Source organism: Carcharhinus amblyrhynchos, chromosome 2 (genome assembly GCF_965287045.1).
Source record: "Carcharhinus amblyrhynchos chromosome 2, sCarAmb.v2.hapA, whole genome shotgun sequence".
NCBI lineage: Eukaryota > Metazoa > Chordata > Chondrichthyes > Carcharhiniformes > Carcharhinidae > Carcharhinus > Carcharhinus amblyrhynchos.
Window position 1 is genome coordinate 107,389,897 of NC_137325.1, and position 14,869 is coordinate 107,404,765.

General features: G+C 42.7%; 1 protein-coding gene across 1 annotated transcript in view; it reads right to left on the reverse strand.

Annotated features, from left to right (window-relative positions):
- Positions 1-14,869, reverse strand: part of LOC145357415 (metalloreductase STEAP2-like) — a 44,116-nt gene that overhangs the window by 16,930 nt on the left and 12,317 nt on the right. Inside the window, exons 2-4 of the mRNA XM_080210744.1 lie at positions 10,318-10,404; positions 8,068-8,575; positions 1,852-2,379 (exon numbers count right to left, since the gene is read on the reverse strand). Of these exons, the coding sequence (XP_080066870.1) occupies positions 1,852-2,379; positions 8,068-8,559 (1,020 nt within the window). The 5' untranslated portion in view covers positions 8,560-8,575; positions 10,318-10,404. The remainder of the gene's footprint in view (positions 1-1,851; positions 2,380-8,067; positions 8,576-10,317; positions 10,405-14,869) is intronic.

Genomic DNA, 14,869 nt, shown 5'->3' on the forward strand with positions numbered 1-14,869 from the left:
CAGACATCACTTCTGCAAAATTCTCTCAATGATTTCTTCCATCTTTTTCCCATAATCCTGCTGGGTTTTTTTCCTCCAATCACTTAATTCTTTCTTGAATGCCTCAGTTGAACCTGTCTCCACCATACTTTCAGACAGTGCATTCCAGATCCTAACCACTCGCCTGCAAGAAAATGTTTTGTTACAGAAGGTTAGGGGGCATGGAGTTGGGGGTAGGGTGTTAGCATGGATAGGGGATTGGCTGTCAAATAGGAGGCAGAGAGTGGGTGTCAATGGGTGCTATTCGGATTGGCAGCTGGTGACTAGTGGAGTGCCCCAGGGATCGGTGCTGGGGCCTCAGCTATTTACCATTTATATAGATGGTCTGGAGGAGGTAACCGAGTGTAAGGTGTCGAAATTTGCTGATGACACAAAGATTGGTGGAACGGCAAATTGTGCGGAGGGTGTGGAAAGTCTGCAGAGGGATCTAGATAGGCTGAGCGAGTGGGCGAGGACCTGGCAGATGGAATACAATGTTGGCAAGTGTGAGGTTATCCACTTTGGCAGGAATAATGGTAGGAAGGACTACTACTTACGGGGCGAAAAGCTGCAGCATGCTACGGTGCAGGTGGACCTCGGGGTCCTTGTGCATGAGTCGCAAAAACCCAGCCTACAGGTGCAGCAGGTGGTCAGGAAGGCAAATGGGATGCTGGCCTTCATAGCAAGGGGTATTGAACATAAAAGTAGGGAGGTCTTGCTGCAACTGTACAGGGCACTGGTGAGGCCGCAGCTGGAGTAGTGTGTGCAGTTTTGGTCGCCGCACTTGCGCAAAGATATTTTGGCCTTGGAGGGAGTGCAGAGGAGGTTCACTAGGCTGATACTGGAATTGAGGGGGTTGAGCTATGAGGAGAGGCTGAATAAACTGGGCTTGTACTCGTTAGAGTTTAGAAGGATGAGGGGAGATCTCATTGAGACATATAAGATGATGAAAGGGATGGATAGGGTAGAGGTGGAGAGGTTCTTCCCGCTCAGAAAGGACAGCAGGACTAGAGGGCACAGCCACAAGATAAGGGGGGGGGCAGTTTAGAACGGAGTTGAGGAGGAACTTCTTCACTCAAAGGGTGGTGAATCTCTGGAATTCTCTGCCTGTTGAAGTGGTTGAGGCTTCCTCGCTAAATATATTTAAGACACGGGTAGATAGGTTTTTGGTAGGCAAGGGGATTAGGGGTTATGGGGAGAAAGCGGGAAAGTGGAACTGAGCCACTTCAAATCAGCCATGATCTTATTGAATGGCGGGGCAGGCTCGAAGGGCTAGATGGCCTACTCCTGCTCCTATTTCTTATGTTCTTATGTCTCATATTGCTTTTTGCTTCTTTTGCTAATTACTTTAAATTTGTGCCCTGTCATTCTCGATCTCTCATGAGTGGGAAAAGTTTCCCCCAGCCACTCTGTCCAGACCCTTGCAATCTCTAACTGCAGCCAGGGTGATCTGATCACACAGGCTGGATGTAGAGCTACAGAAGAGAGAGAGAGAGAGAGAGAGAGAACTGAACCCCCACTGTCTGCCTTCCTGAGTTTAATGAGTGAGTAGAACAGGCTAGGCAGGAGGGGAAAGCAGAAATCTTTCAGCTATTTTCACCAGGCTACCTTACCATGTGTTATGAGAACCAGTTCAAAGCAGCGATATTAAGGCCATGGAACTGGCCAACTGCCTAGCCATGTTGACCACAGCAGATGCATGGCCCCATGCCAGGGTCAAAAGGAGAAAGAAAAGAAATAACCGAGTAACATGATCTCAGGAAATGAAAGGAAGAAATAAAATCGACAACAGAGGCATTTGTAAAGAAGGGAAGCTCAAATGTTTTGTTTTACCTGCTGATAAGCCATGTTGAGGAAGAAGTATCGTTCTGAGCGTCGCATTGGAAGACAGAGGCTGTAGACTGTGTGAACAGAGGCAAAAAAGAAACTCAGAAGCCCCAGCTGCTTGCGACACTGCAGCCAATGTTCTAGCCAGGCAGGAAACCGACGGTACTTAGTTCCAGAATTCAGCTGAAAAGCAGATGCCAGCAATCCTGCCAGGTACACGAGCGAGAGGAGAGTGATAGCAACTACAGGCAAGGTCTTGTTCACAATCTCAATTGGAATTTTATAGAAGTCACTCTGTTTGTTCTTTACATAAGGGTGAACAATGTCTCGGATGAAAGAATATATATAGAAGAAGATGGATAAGCCAATCGCCACAAGCACCGGGCCTCTCCAGAGGGTGAAGAGATGCAGGGGCATGTTTTCTATCTCCTTCGCCGAAGCCAACGTTCCCATGTCGACTGGGATAAAGTCCAACTGCCGAGCAAGTTCAATTACCTGCTGCCGTGCTTCCACCACGTTGCTGCAAATGTATATCTGATGGACAACAGACAATAAAGCAAGTTTCAGCAAAGCCCAAACTGTTTTCCATTGAAGGCAGCATTTTGTAATGCAATCATAAAACACAACCTGCTTTTCGTGCTGACCTCCTCCTGCAAGCTAAAATGTTCTCCCATTACATGCAGTGAATTAAATTCCTGTATCACAGCTGGTCAAGTCACTTTGCCATATGACACCCCTTTAGGCAATACATGAAAGAAATGAATGAAAACAGGTGAGAAGCTTTCATGCATTTGTTCCAGTCTCTATTAGTGAGGACACGTGATCAGAAAGAGGGGCCTAACATTGGGAAATGGGGCAGAATTCATAGGACAAAAGGTCAACCTTAAAACATTTGCTGAAATGTTGCTCCCATTCACGCCGGCTGGATCTTACAGTCCCACAGGTGATGCACCCCCGCTGCAGGTTTCAAGAGGTGCATTCAACAGGAAACCCCATTGACAGTGGTAGGGCCACTGCCAGCGAGCAGCACACCACCTCCTGCCGCTGAGAGATACGCCACAGAGTGGGAGAAAATCCCACCTATTAACTTTATCTCTCTCTCCATGCATGATCTGCGCAGTATTTCCAGCATCACAGCATTTTGCTTTAGTGGAGAATTTACCCTTTGCACTTTGAGATGACAGTTTAGCAACCAAACGTCATTGTTTTCATCCCACTCCAGAACTTGAGCACATAAGTGTAGGTTAGTGCATCAATGTGATATTTAAAGCACGCCAGGGTGTCAACCCACATGATTAAGCAGAACTTCCCAGCCTTCCAGGCTGATGGATGTTCCATTGATCATTTAGCTAAATACTCAAGCAGAAACAGTCAGTGAAAAATGGGAAATTGGGTACTACATAGCACCCCTCGCACCACACTCCCCCGCCCCCCCAACCCGCTTCCCTGCCTGCATCACCTATCTCTTTCCCTGCGGTGGACACAAGGAAAATAGCAACTGAAAGGTGAGTCTGAGGATCTGGGGCATTTGGGAAGGCAATTTTTAAATCTGATTTTAGCCGGCCTGAGCAGTTTGGGTGGGGAGGGAGCGGTGTTAGTTCACAGACGTTGAGTTTACCTCGGAGTCAAAAACAATTCTTCTTGACATGGCAAACATTATTGGATCCTTGGATAATCAGTGGCAGAACATGCTCATTATCTTAGTTTGGCTCGGTTGCCCTAATTATCAAACCACTGTCCTTCAGGCCCTCTGAATAGAGCTAACTGTTCTACATACCCCAAGACAGCAACAGGCCTCGTTGCAACTGCCTGCCTTTGCCGCTGATGCTGCCATGCACAATCTGTGTCCTGAAGGTGCCCAGAGCCACTGACTGGGCACTGAGCTCACTCACTGCCCTTTCAGGACATTAGCATTTAAAAAAATAGTGTTGTGAGAATGACTGAATTCAGATATGGGGTTGGGACCCAGAATTGATAATACAGAAGCTGGGTTTCCAACTCCAATTTAAGAATCCAAGCACAAAAAACAAATGATCTGGCCACTACCACACTTCTGTCTATGGGGTCCTGTCAGGTGCAAATTGATTGCTGTATTTCTTAGACAATGACAGTGACTACACTTCAAATTGACTTAACTAGCTGTAAATGTTTCAGGGCTGCCTGAGGCCATTAAAAGGCACCAAATAAATGCTTCACCAGAACTGGAAGATAAGCATGATAGGTTGTAATAATAAATTGAGGCAGGACATGGATAGAAAATATATTTTTTATAAAGAGCATGGCTAGAAATAGAATATCTGTCACAAACTCAAATTGAAGAACTTTTTTTAAAAGAAAATTGGATAGTAGCTAGAAAAAAGAGGATGTGAGCTGTGTGGTGAAATTGGAATTAGGCTAGTGGTTCACATAGATAGAAACAAGGACAGGCTTAATGGATTGAAAAGTATGTTCCCATGCTTTGATATTCCGTAAAATCTGAAAAACAGTAAACTTCACATTAGTATGAGAGGGTCTACTTGAGAAATATTGTTTGAAACGGAACACAGGCAATGCTTTGGATCTGATTGCTCGCTATGCATTCAATGTGTGTTGATTGTCACTATTGGGAGATTAATGGTGTTCTGGTCCTGTAGCTCACCTATGGTACAATCACACTGGGCCAGCACTGTCAAGAAAGAATTGTTCATTCTGATAATTATTTGACATCCCCAGACTCAGCACATAATATGCTAAGAGCACCATGGGTTGGACTATTAGCTGCACAATGTTGTCATGGTTAGCACAAAGGATTGCAACTGAAGGGTCAAGAATGGCTAAGAAAATCATGGGCTAACAACAGTTGATAGATCTGGAGGCTTGATGCAAGAGACTTTGTAAAGAAGATTTATTCTCTTTGGTGATGAAAAACTTTCTGCGCTTAGAAGCAGCATTGGTGGAGGTGACAAAATCTGAGTAAATGTCATCTTCCCTGTGAAAGCAGGTGAGAAAGAAATCTCACCTAGATTGGGAACGTTACAACCCTTAGGACTCAACATTGCATTTAGCAGCTTAAGGTGGTGACCTTTCTCCTCCCATCTTAAACCTGTTTAAAAAAAAATTAATGCATGTACTGTCTCAGTGCAACCTCCCCACCCTCCCACACAAGGCCATCTGTCTTTTGTTCTTAAAGTTGCCACACTTTGTTGCAATCTTTCACAGCTATACTTTAATATCTAACACACTTGGGCGATCATATCATAATTTGGCCAAGTGTCAATTCTGGTGACAAAATTGGAGTGAACTCTCCAGATCCACTGTTCAGTTCTCTCTCCAGAGTTTGAACCTCTTAGCCCAAAACAAAAAATGGATGTGGTTTACAACATCACTCTTAGAGCAGGTAGTGCCAGCCTGTGCCAGGGATGAAGATGGTAAGGCCTGAGACAATATCTTGAGTGTATTCTCTTGCCTTGTCAGTCATCTTGAAATGCGTCTCCTCACACTTTTCAGGGATAATTTCCATTTGTCACTGTTCTATCCATCTGACCACAAGGTGAGGACAGCAATGTTGTAACGTGCCTACAGTACTCACTGTTGAAGCCCACGTACAAAGAACTTTAACAGAAGGGAGCTGCAGGAAGGTATCCACTGACTATAAAAGTCAGCACCTTCAGGAAAAGAGAGAACTGCAAGGATTACAAGAATACAGATATCTCAATGTATATTATGTACAAGAGAACAGAATGCCTGCATTGTGTTACAGGATAGTAACAGTCTGGGGAGTTGAGGTGACATAAAATTGCAAATTTGAGGGGTTAATGTGTTTTCAATCCTTCCTGGTCGTACTACCTTGGAACATGTTGCAGACAATATTAAGTACATTAATTAATGTCATTTACAAGTTTCCACTTTTGGCAACAAGAGTGTTGTGGCCAACTGTGCTAATTTGCCACCTTTGCCTAAAACATGTGACTTGACCAGAAGTGGCAGACTGCTGTTTTTAATTATCAAATCATTTTTCAAGGAAATCTCGCAGTAATCCTTTGCATGCTTGTAATGAAAGGATTTAGACAAAGTATAATAACTCAAGGCAGAAATTCAAAAGTGTTTTTAAAATAACACCAGTACAATGTGGGCCCAACTCAAGCCTAGTTTGAGTCTAATAAACAACATACATTTTATTAATGCCAGAGCTTGAATCAAATGAAAATGTTGGCTATGATTCTGATCAGTGGGAGGCACTTTGCAAGCTTCACGACCAGCTGGATGCCAGTCATGAGTCTCCCAGGCACTTTTCCTTTCAAGTGCAATCAGCTCTGTGTGGAAATTGATGCAGGATTGATTATGATACAATCCATATCCATATGATTAGCGGGCCTGGAATGGTAGTCTCCAGGCCCCCTGGGCCTGCTTGTGCCTCCTCCCTGCTGGGAGTGGTTCCCCACCAGCGGAGTTTACAACTGCTCCCCACTAACAAGGAACAGGCATCCTCACCCTGCTAGTGGGGACAGAAGCCACTGAGGCCCACCCCAGGATGTCAGGGGCAAGGGGATGCACTAGGTAGTGCTAAAAGAGCAGGGTCAGAAGGGGTAGAGCATTTTGGGGATGGTTGGTGGGGTGGGGGTGGTGGGTGAGATCGGGGCTGGTGAGGGGTGATCAGGAAGGCCAGTGATCAGAGGGATTGCAGGGAAGGCCAGCAAATCGGAGACCAGAGATGGGAGGTTGGGATTGGGGGGGTGGCAGTGCGCAGGCGCTAATCTCCACACTGACAGACCGGCATATGTGCAGTGGCCGCCTCAGCATTACGTTGCCAGCCTTTTGGGTGGGAATAGGGCCCGCCCTCTGCTTTTCAGAGTCTATCACGCCGAGGCACTCTGCAGTGCACAAAGTGTTGGGGATTCATTCAGGCAAGTGCTTTCAGTTTAATTCAATTTCCAATATGCAGTGTGGTCTTGTATTAAAAGAATTTTAGCACTGGTTACACAAAATTATTGTTTATGATCTGCTTCAGACATCAACCTTAGCTCAATAGCTGAATCAGGTGGTCCTGGATTCAAATCTCACTCCAGAGAATTCAGCACATAATACAGGCTGACATTTTGTTCTTCTCCTTTGGATGAGATATTAAATTGAGGTCCCATATGTACTGTCAGCTGGACTTAAACATCCCATGATAATATTCAAAAAACAGGGCTCCCAGGTTCGACAAATAACTATCCTTCAACCAAAATAACTAAAGCACATTATTGCTTCATCCACCTCAGTGTCATGTTTGGGATCTTGCTGTGTGCCAACCAGCTACTGTAAACTGTGACACCTCAAAGTGCTTCTTTGGCGGTGATTCACTTTGGGACATTCTGAGAATACGAAAGATGTTAGATAATTGAAAGCTTTTTTTATACTAATGGGGTAAAGTGATCAGTTAGCTAAATGATCAATTACTAAAGATAAGTTAAACATTACTAACAAGAATCAGCATCCATGACAATACATAACAGCCAAATAATATTAACCTGAATACTGGTCAAAAACAGTTCTCTAATTTGCAACTCCATGAAGGATAAAAATAAATGACCCAGTTTTGTCACTGTGCAATGCGACACAATGAAAGGTCATTACTTGACAATAAGTACAAAAAAAAGTTGGATTATTTTAAAAATTCTTTTAAAATTTGTTCTCGGGATGTGAATATTGTTGGCAAGGCCAGCTTTTTTCACCTATTTATGGTGCTGAGCCGGCTACAAGTGCATGTCTTGCCAGGCCATTTCAGAGGATAGCCAACCACACTGCTGTGGGTCTGGAATACATGTAAACCAGAAAGAGTTAGATTGCAGATTTCCTCTCTTGGAGGACAGTTGGGTATAGTATTTTAACTGTAGTCATTACAGAGAAGAGAAGGAAATGTTTGAGAACTGTGCCACAAGCCAAGTGAATGAAGAAGCAAACTGCACTTAAGTAGCATTAAATTGTACACTCCTGCCTATGTGTGTTTCAGTGACTCCTGCATTGAGACACATTATAGGCCAAAGCCAATTTAGAAAACAGTGAGGTAACTCATTTCACAGTGGTGAATACAATTTACTTAACACAGGCCTCTGTGACAAAATGGGGCTGTACATCTGAATTTAGGAGGTCAAGTTTGATGGATGCTAAATTGTAACTTATTTGTTAATTCAGATAGTAACTCGTCAGTTGCTGACCACATTTTCACAACTGTTTGGAGCAGTAAATATGTCACATTCCTACCTGTCGGTTAGCATCTTTTGGACCAAACTGCAACGTCCAGGCAGATATTACATTAAAGCCTTTTACCACCGTGGAATCTGGGAATAGTGAAGCAAGATACTCTGCATTGGCTTCGGGGTACTGGTTTATTCGCACATTGTTACTCACATCCACAAGGATTTTGCCTACCAGTAAATGCTTGAGGTCCCACAGGGAAGTATAATGCTCTCGATGCAAAGCAACAAATATGAGATTGGTTTTCATGACTGCATCCTCCTGATGCACGATGTCAGCAAGAGGGGGGAAGAACCCAACAGCTCGTTTAGGGTTTCTACTCCCTATTACCACAGAGTAGCCGCATCGGATGAATCTGATCGCCAGAGATTTGGCGAAATCTCCACTTCCTAAAATCCCTATGGTGGACTTGGGTGCTTCCTGAAAGCTGCTCATGCCATTTGGCAAGAAAGTCTCACTGGCATCTTTCACATTCCTCATGATGGAGATGGAATCCATTGCTGAAAAATAGAAACTGGAATGGCGGGGAGGGGGGAAAGAAAAAGATATATGAATTCATGAACAAGTTGCAGTCGCTTTGATGATTTCCACAAGGATAAGTGACATATTTAGCAGAATATTTGCGAGAAACATCCCGAATCACATTGAACTCAAAAGGAGTTGCAATTAGGTTGAAATCCAAAAATCCTATTATAGACTTTGTAAAGGATAACTCCAGAAGCAGAAGTTATACTTCACAAAATCACAAAGGATTGGTCACATATTCCATTAGGGACCAGTCATATTCCCCTTTCCCCTTTTCTTGAGTTGATATAAATTATAAGTCTATTTACTTCCCCCACACGCAGACACACCTAGACTGTTAGTGATGTGATGCATTCCAACCCCTTCCATCCAAATTAACTAGGCAACTCAGGATTAGACATTTGATAACCAGCATGAATTCTATCATTTTCGTCCAATGTGGATATCTAAACTAATATTTCAGATAAGAAAATACTAAGGCAGCTGGTGGTAATTATATTTAATTCATTAAAATGGAATACAAAGCTAGTCTCACTAATGGTGGCCATTAAACTATCATGACTATTGCAAAAGCCCATTTGGTCCATTAATGTCCTTGAGGAAAGGAACTCTGCTGTCCTTATCTGGTTTGGCCTTTATGTAACTCTGGGCCCCATCATCAAATGCCCTTTGAAATGGCTTAACGAGCCACTCAGTTCAAGGGCAAATAGGGGTGGGCAATAAATGCTGGCCCAGCCAGCAATGGCCACATCCCATTAAAGTATTTTTGGAAAGTATGTATTGTATTTCTTTTTTGAAGAACTGAACATTACTTTAAAACCATTATCTGTATGTTAATTTTAAATTTACCATGGACATCTTCAATTCCATGCAGAACTTCACTATTGCAATCTACATGACGGAGGGTATACTCCTATGCTTTTCATTAAGTTATCTACATTAACTTCAAACCAACTCTAATGAAAGCCTCTTGAGTATAACCAGCCATCTCACATAGTTTTTGACACAGAAAATTCTAAAAATAGCAACAGCACATAATTTACTTTTAGCCTATTTTTATCATAATGATCGAGTCAGGAGTACAAAAGCTATAATGAAAATGGTCAGTAAGCACCTAAATAATGATTTGAGAAGTTAGGCTTTCAATTTTGTTTTAGATTGTCCAGTGTTTTTTGCTTTAAAACATTTCAAGTACAGCATAACATGTGTCTTTTAAAATCCAGACTTTACGATAAATGTTTTCAAATTCAGTCACTGCAGTGTAACTTCAAAAATGAACAGCAGGAGATCACATTCTACTACCTTCTTTGAACATGATAAGCAAAACATGTTCACTAATAATTTATTGACACAGGTTCTAAGTTAAACTTGACATAAAATTGGTTAGTGATGGAAATATTTATTGCTAGATGCAAGACACAAAACGATACATCCTCACAGCAACATTTATACAAGCACAAGGCTAAATGCAGCATTTGATTTGAATTCTACAGGCATTTACAATTATGTATTTTCAATGTTTAAAATTATATGCCATATCACTCTCAACTGATTATCACATTTTTTTATAAAGAAGAAATTCTTATTAAATTGGCAAATACATAGGAAAAAAATACTTACTTCAACATTATCAAATATTTTAACAATTGACTAAAAAGCAAAGAAAAATAGCATTGAACTATGAGCAGAACGCTGCTATCAGAAGGACAAATGCAAGAATTGCTTACTGACCTTGTTGCTAAAATCACTCTAAAGCCACACCACCGCTTTTACTGATCTCTCTGGATAAATATTAGCTACGCCTAATGGAAGTGTGATCTGCCAGGAAAAAGAGAGACCATTATTAACAGTAGGATGGCTGCATGTGTGACTTTGAGAAATGCTTTTCTTGTCCTGAATGACTGTTTTTTTTTGTTGAAAGGCAACATCAGGGAGTCATTTGTATGCATATAGTGTCCTGTCCGGCAGAACGTCACAATCCGACAGAATGAGTCATTTACCAGCCCCTTCTGTGTTTTCCCCTCCTCTCTTGTTTCTCTTATGCTTTTTTGACACTAGAGAGCACTAATGAATCTAGAATGTTGGCTAGCAAATATGGTCATTGGAAATGCATTAATAAGTTTTTTAATTTATTACCATACATTTTAAATTTTATTTGTATTAGCAATAGTCAGACATTCTGACAACACACACAACCCACATCTAACAAATAATATTTACAGGATCAATAACTTCATAGTTACTGATTTAATTTCAAGCTCTGGATTACAACAGATCCAATTGAGCATTGTCTGTGTTTGTGATTAACACTTTATAAGTCAACAGCTGGGCTGAATTAATCACCCTCATCCACTCCTCCCAAATAATAATAGTGAAGATACAAAAATAAAAAAAAAATGACATACCTTCAAGAAATGTACAAAGCTTTGTTGCTGGTAAATATGCTACAAAAGACCAATATAACAATCCATTAATCACAAAACCATTATTCTGTTGCACATAGTGCAGACTTTTAATTGAGCGTGAGCTTTGTCATGACATGTATTTGTTGTTTTGCCCTCTGATGTGCTTATGGAGGTGGGACGAGACGAAAAGGAAGAATCACTCTAAAGGTGATTTTAATTGCCCAATACTCAAATTCTTCATCTCAAGTTGCCAATAAAAATACTTCACCCTAACGTCTTTCAGGCAACAAGTTCTCATCAAAGTCGCACATCGTCGGCATGCATCACCATCACCTCATTCACACTGGATCAAAATCCTGGAGCATCCTATCGCGCATAGTAGGTGCATTTTCATCACAAGGACTGCTGTGGTTCAAGATGATGATCCACCATTACATTCTCAAAGGCAAATAGAGATGGGTATTAATTACCAGCTATACCAGTGACATCCACATCGTGAGAAGGAAGTACAAAAGAACTCCTGTTTGATGTAGGCTTAGCCATGAATATATAAGTACCCATCGTAATGGAAAGCATTATTTTCTGTTAGATTTCTTCTGAATCTATCCCATTTTGCATAGTGGTAGTGCCACACAACAAGATGGAGTGTGTTCTCAACATGAACACTGGACTCCTGTTCAACTGTGCAGAAGTTTAAAGTTTATTACTTCATAAGTAGGCTTGCGTTAACACTGTAATGAAGTTATTGTGAAAATCCTCGAGTCGTCACACACCGGCACCTGTTCGGATACACTGAGGGAGAATTTAGCATGGCCAATGCACCTAACCAGCACATCTTTTGGACTGTGGGAGGAAACTGGAGCACCTGGAGGAAAGCCACGCAGACACAGAGAGGACATGCAGACTCCACACAGTCAGTGACCCAAGACAGGAATTGAAAGGCAGCAATGCTAACCACTGTGTCAGCCCCAAGAATCACTCCTGCTGATATTACAGATAGATTTCCAAGAATAAGATCATGTGTAGTTCCACTAGAACTGGGCATAATGGGTTCAATTATTATTAGGACCTTTCCTAGTCCCATATACAGAGCTGGAAATATGTTTTATCTCCCTAATATATCATCTCAACAAACTCAAGTTACCCAAAGTCCTTACCCAAGGTCAATCTGAACGATAAACGGAGAAAAATATCAGTTCAGCCTATACTAGAAGACCACTTGATAAACCCAGTGTTGATTGTTACAGACATATTTTACTGTAATTACAAAGTAACAATTTCCTCAACAAATGACAAAATTAGAACAGAAAGTGCTGAAAATTCTTAGCAAGTCTGACAATGTCTGTGGAAAAAGAACATTTCAAGTCTGGATAACTGTTCATCAGAGCATTTTCTATTTTTGTTTCAGATTTCAGCATACACAGTAATTTGCTTAAATCACAAAATCACATAATTTTATTTTTATAGTTAAAAAAGGCTTGCATTATAGAACACTTTTCGCAGCCTCAGGACATCACAAAGCTTTTTAAGGTGAATGAAATACTTTTGGAAGAGTAGTCACTGTTGTAATGTTGGAAGCTATCTTGGATCTGGTGTTATGTAATGAGGCGGGTAGAATTAGGGACCTTGCGGTGAAGGATCCTCTTGGGGAGAGTGATCATCATATGGTGGAATTTCTGGTGCAGATGGAGGAGGAGAAAGTGGGTTCCCGGACACGCGTCCTTTGTTTGAACAGAGGGGAGTACGGTAGGATGAGAGAAGAATTGGCGAATGTTGACTGGGGGAGCGCGTTGGAAGGTAGGTCTGCTGAGGAGCAGTGGAGGATCTTTAAGGAGATCTTTCTTGGTGCTCAGCAGAAATTTATTCCGATGGTTAAAAAGGACCGTAGGAGGAGAGGTAATAAGCCGTGGATAACGAAGGAGGTGAAGGAAAGTGTTAAGTTAAAAGCGGAGGCGTTTAGAGTAGCTAAGAGTAGTGGGCGAGAAGAGGATTGGGAGAGGTTTAAGTGTCAACAAAGATTGACAAAGAAGTTGATAAAGAAGGGTAGGAGAAACTATGAAGCTGGGCTAGCGCTTAATATAAAAAAGGATAGCAAGAGTTTTTATAAATATATAAAAAGGAAGAGGCTGGCTAGGGTGAACGTTGGACCCTTAGAGGATGAGAGGGGGGACTTAGTGGTAGGGGATGGGGAAATGGCTGAGGTCTTGAATAACTTTTTTGTTTTGGTCTTCACGGAGGAGGACATGAATAATTTGCTGGGTGTTAGCGATGGAAAGGTGGTAGGACTGGAGGGTCTCAATGACATTATTGTTATTAGAGAGGCGGTGCTTGACAGACTGGAGGGACTGATTGTGAACAAGTCCCCAGGACCGGATGGAATGCATCCAAGGGTTCTGAAAGAAATGGCGGAGGTGATAGTGGATGCCTTGGTGGTTATTTTCCAAACGTCACTGGATTCCGGGGAAGTGCCGGAAGATTGGAAAACAGCTAATGTTACGCCATTGTTTAAGAAGGGTGGCAGGCAAAAGGCAGGGAATTATAGGCCGGTTAGTTTAACGTCTGTTGTAGGTAAAATGTTAGAATCCGTCATCAAGGAGGAAATAGCGAGGCATCTTGAGGGCAATTGCTTGATAGAGCAGACGCAGCACAGTTTCGTTAAGGGGAAGTCGTGTCTGACAAATTTATTGGAGTTCTATGAGGATGTGTCTAGGGCGGTGGATAAAGGAGAGCCGGTGGATGTGGTCTTTCTTGATTTTCAGAAGGCGTTTGACAAGGTGCCTCACAAGAGGTTATTACAGAAGATAAGGGGGCATGGAGTTGGGGGTAGGGTGTTAGCGTGGATAGAGGATTGGTTGTCAAATAGGAGGCAGAGAGTGGGGGTTAATGGGTGCTATTCGGATTGGCGGTTGGTGACTAGTGGAGTGCCCCAGGGGTCGGTGCTGGGGCCTCAGCTATTTACCATTTATATAGATGATCTGGAGGAGGGAACCAAGTGTATGGTGTCGAAATTTGCTGATGACACCAAGATTGGTGGAACGGCAAATTGCGCGGAGGGTGTGGAGAGTCTGCAGAAGGATCTAGATAGGCTGGGCGAATGGGCCAGGAACTGGCAAATGGAATTTAATGTTGGCAAGTGCAAGGTGGTCCACTTTGGTAGGAATAATGGTAGGAAGGATTATTACTTACGTGGCGAAAAACTGCAGCAGGCGACGGTGCAGAGGGACCTCGGGGTCCTTGTGCATGAGTCGCAAAAACCCAGCTTGCAGGTGCAGCAGGTGGTCAGGAAGGCTAATGGGATGCTGGCCTTCATCGCGAGGGGGATTGAATATAAAAGTAGGGAGGTCTTGCTGCAGCTGTATAGGGCATTGGTGAGGCCGCAGCTGGAGTACTGTGTGCAGTTTTGGTCGCCGCACTTACGCAAGGATATTTTGGCCTTGCAGGGAGTGCAGAGGAGGTTTACTAGGCTGATACCGGAGTTGAGGGGGTTGAGCTATGAGGAGAGGCTGAATAAACTAGGCTTGCACTCGTTAGAGTTTAGAAGAATGAAGGGAGATCTCATTGAGACATATAAGATGATGAATGGGATGGATAGGATAGAGGTGGAGAGACTCTTCCTGCTCAGAAAGGACAGTAGGACTAAGGGGCACAGCCTCAAGATAAAGGGGGGGCAGTTTAGAACATAGAACATAGAACACTACAGCACAAACAGGCCCTTCAGCCCATGAGTTGCGCCGATCACATCAACACCTACCAATCCATAGACCTATCTATAACCCCCAATCCCACTAAATCCCATATACTCATCCAGAAGTCTTTTAAAAGACCCCAGCGAGTTCGCCTCCACCACCACTGACGGCAGCCGATTCCATTCACTCACC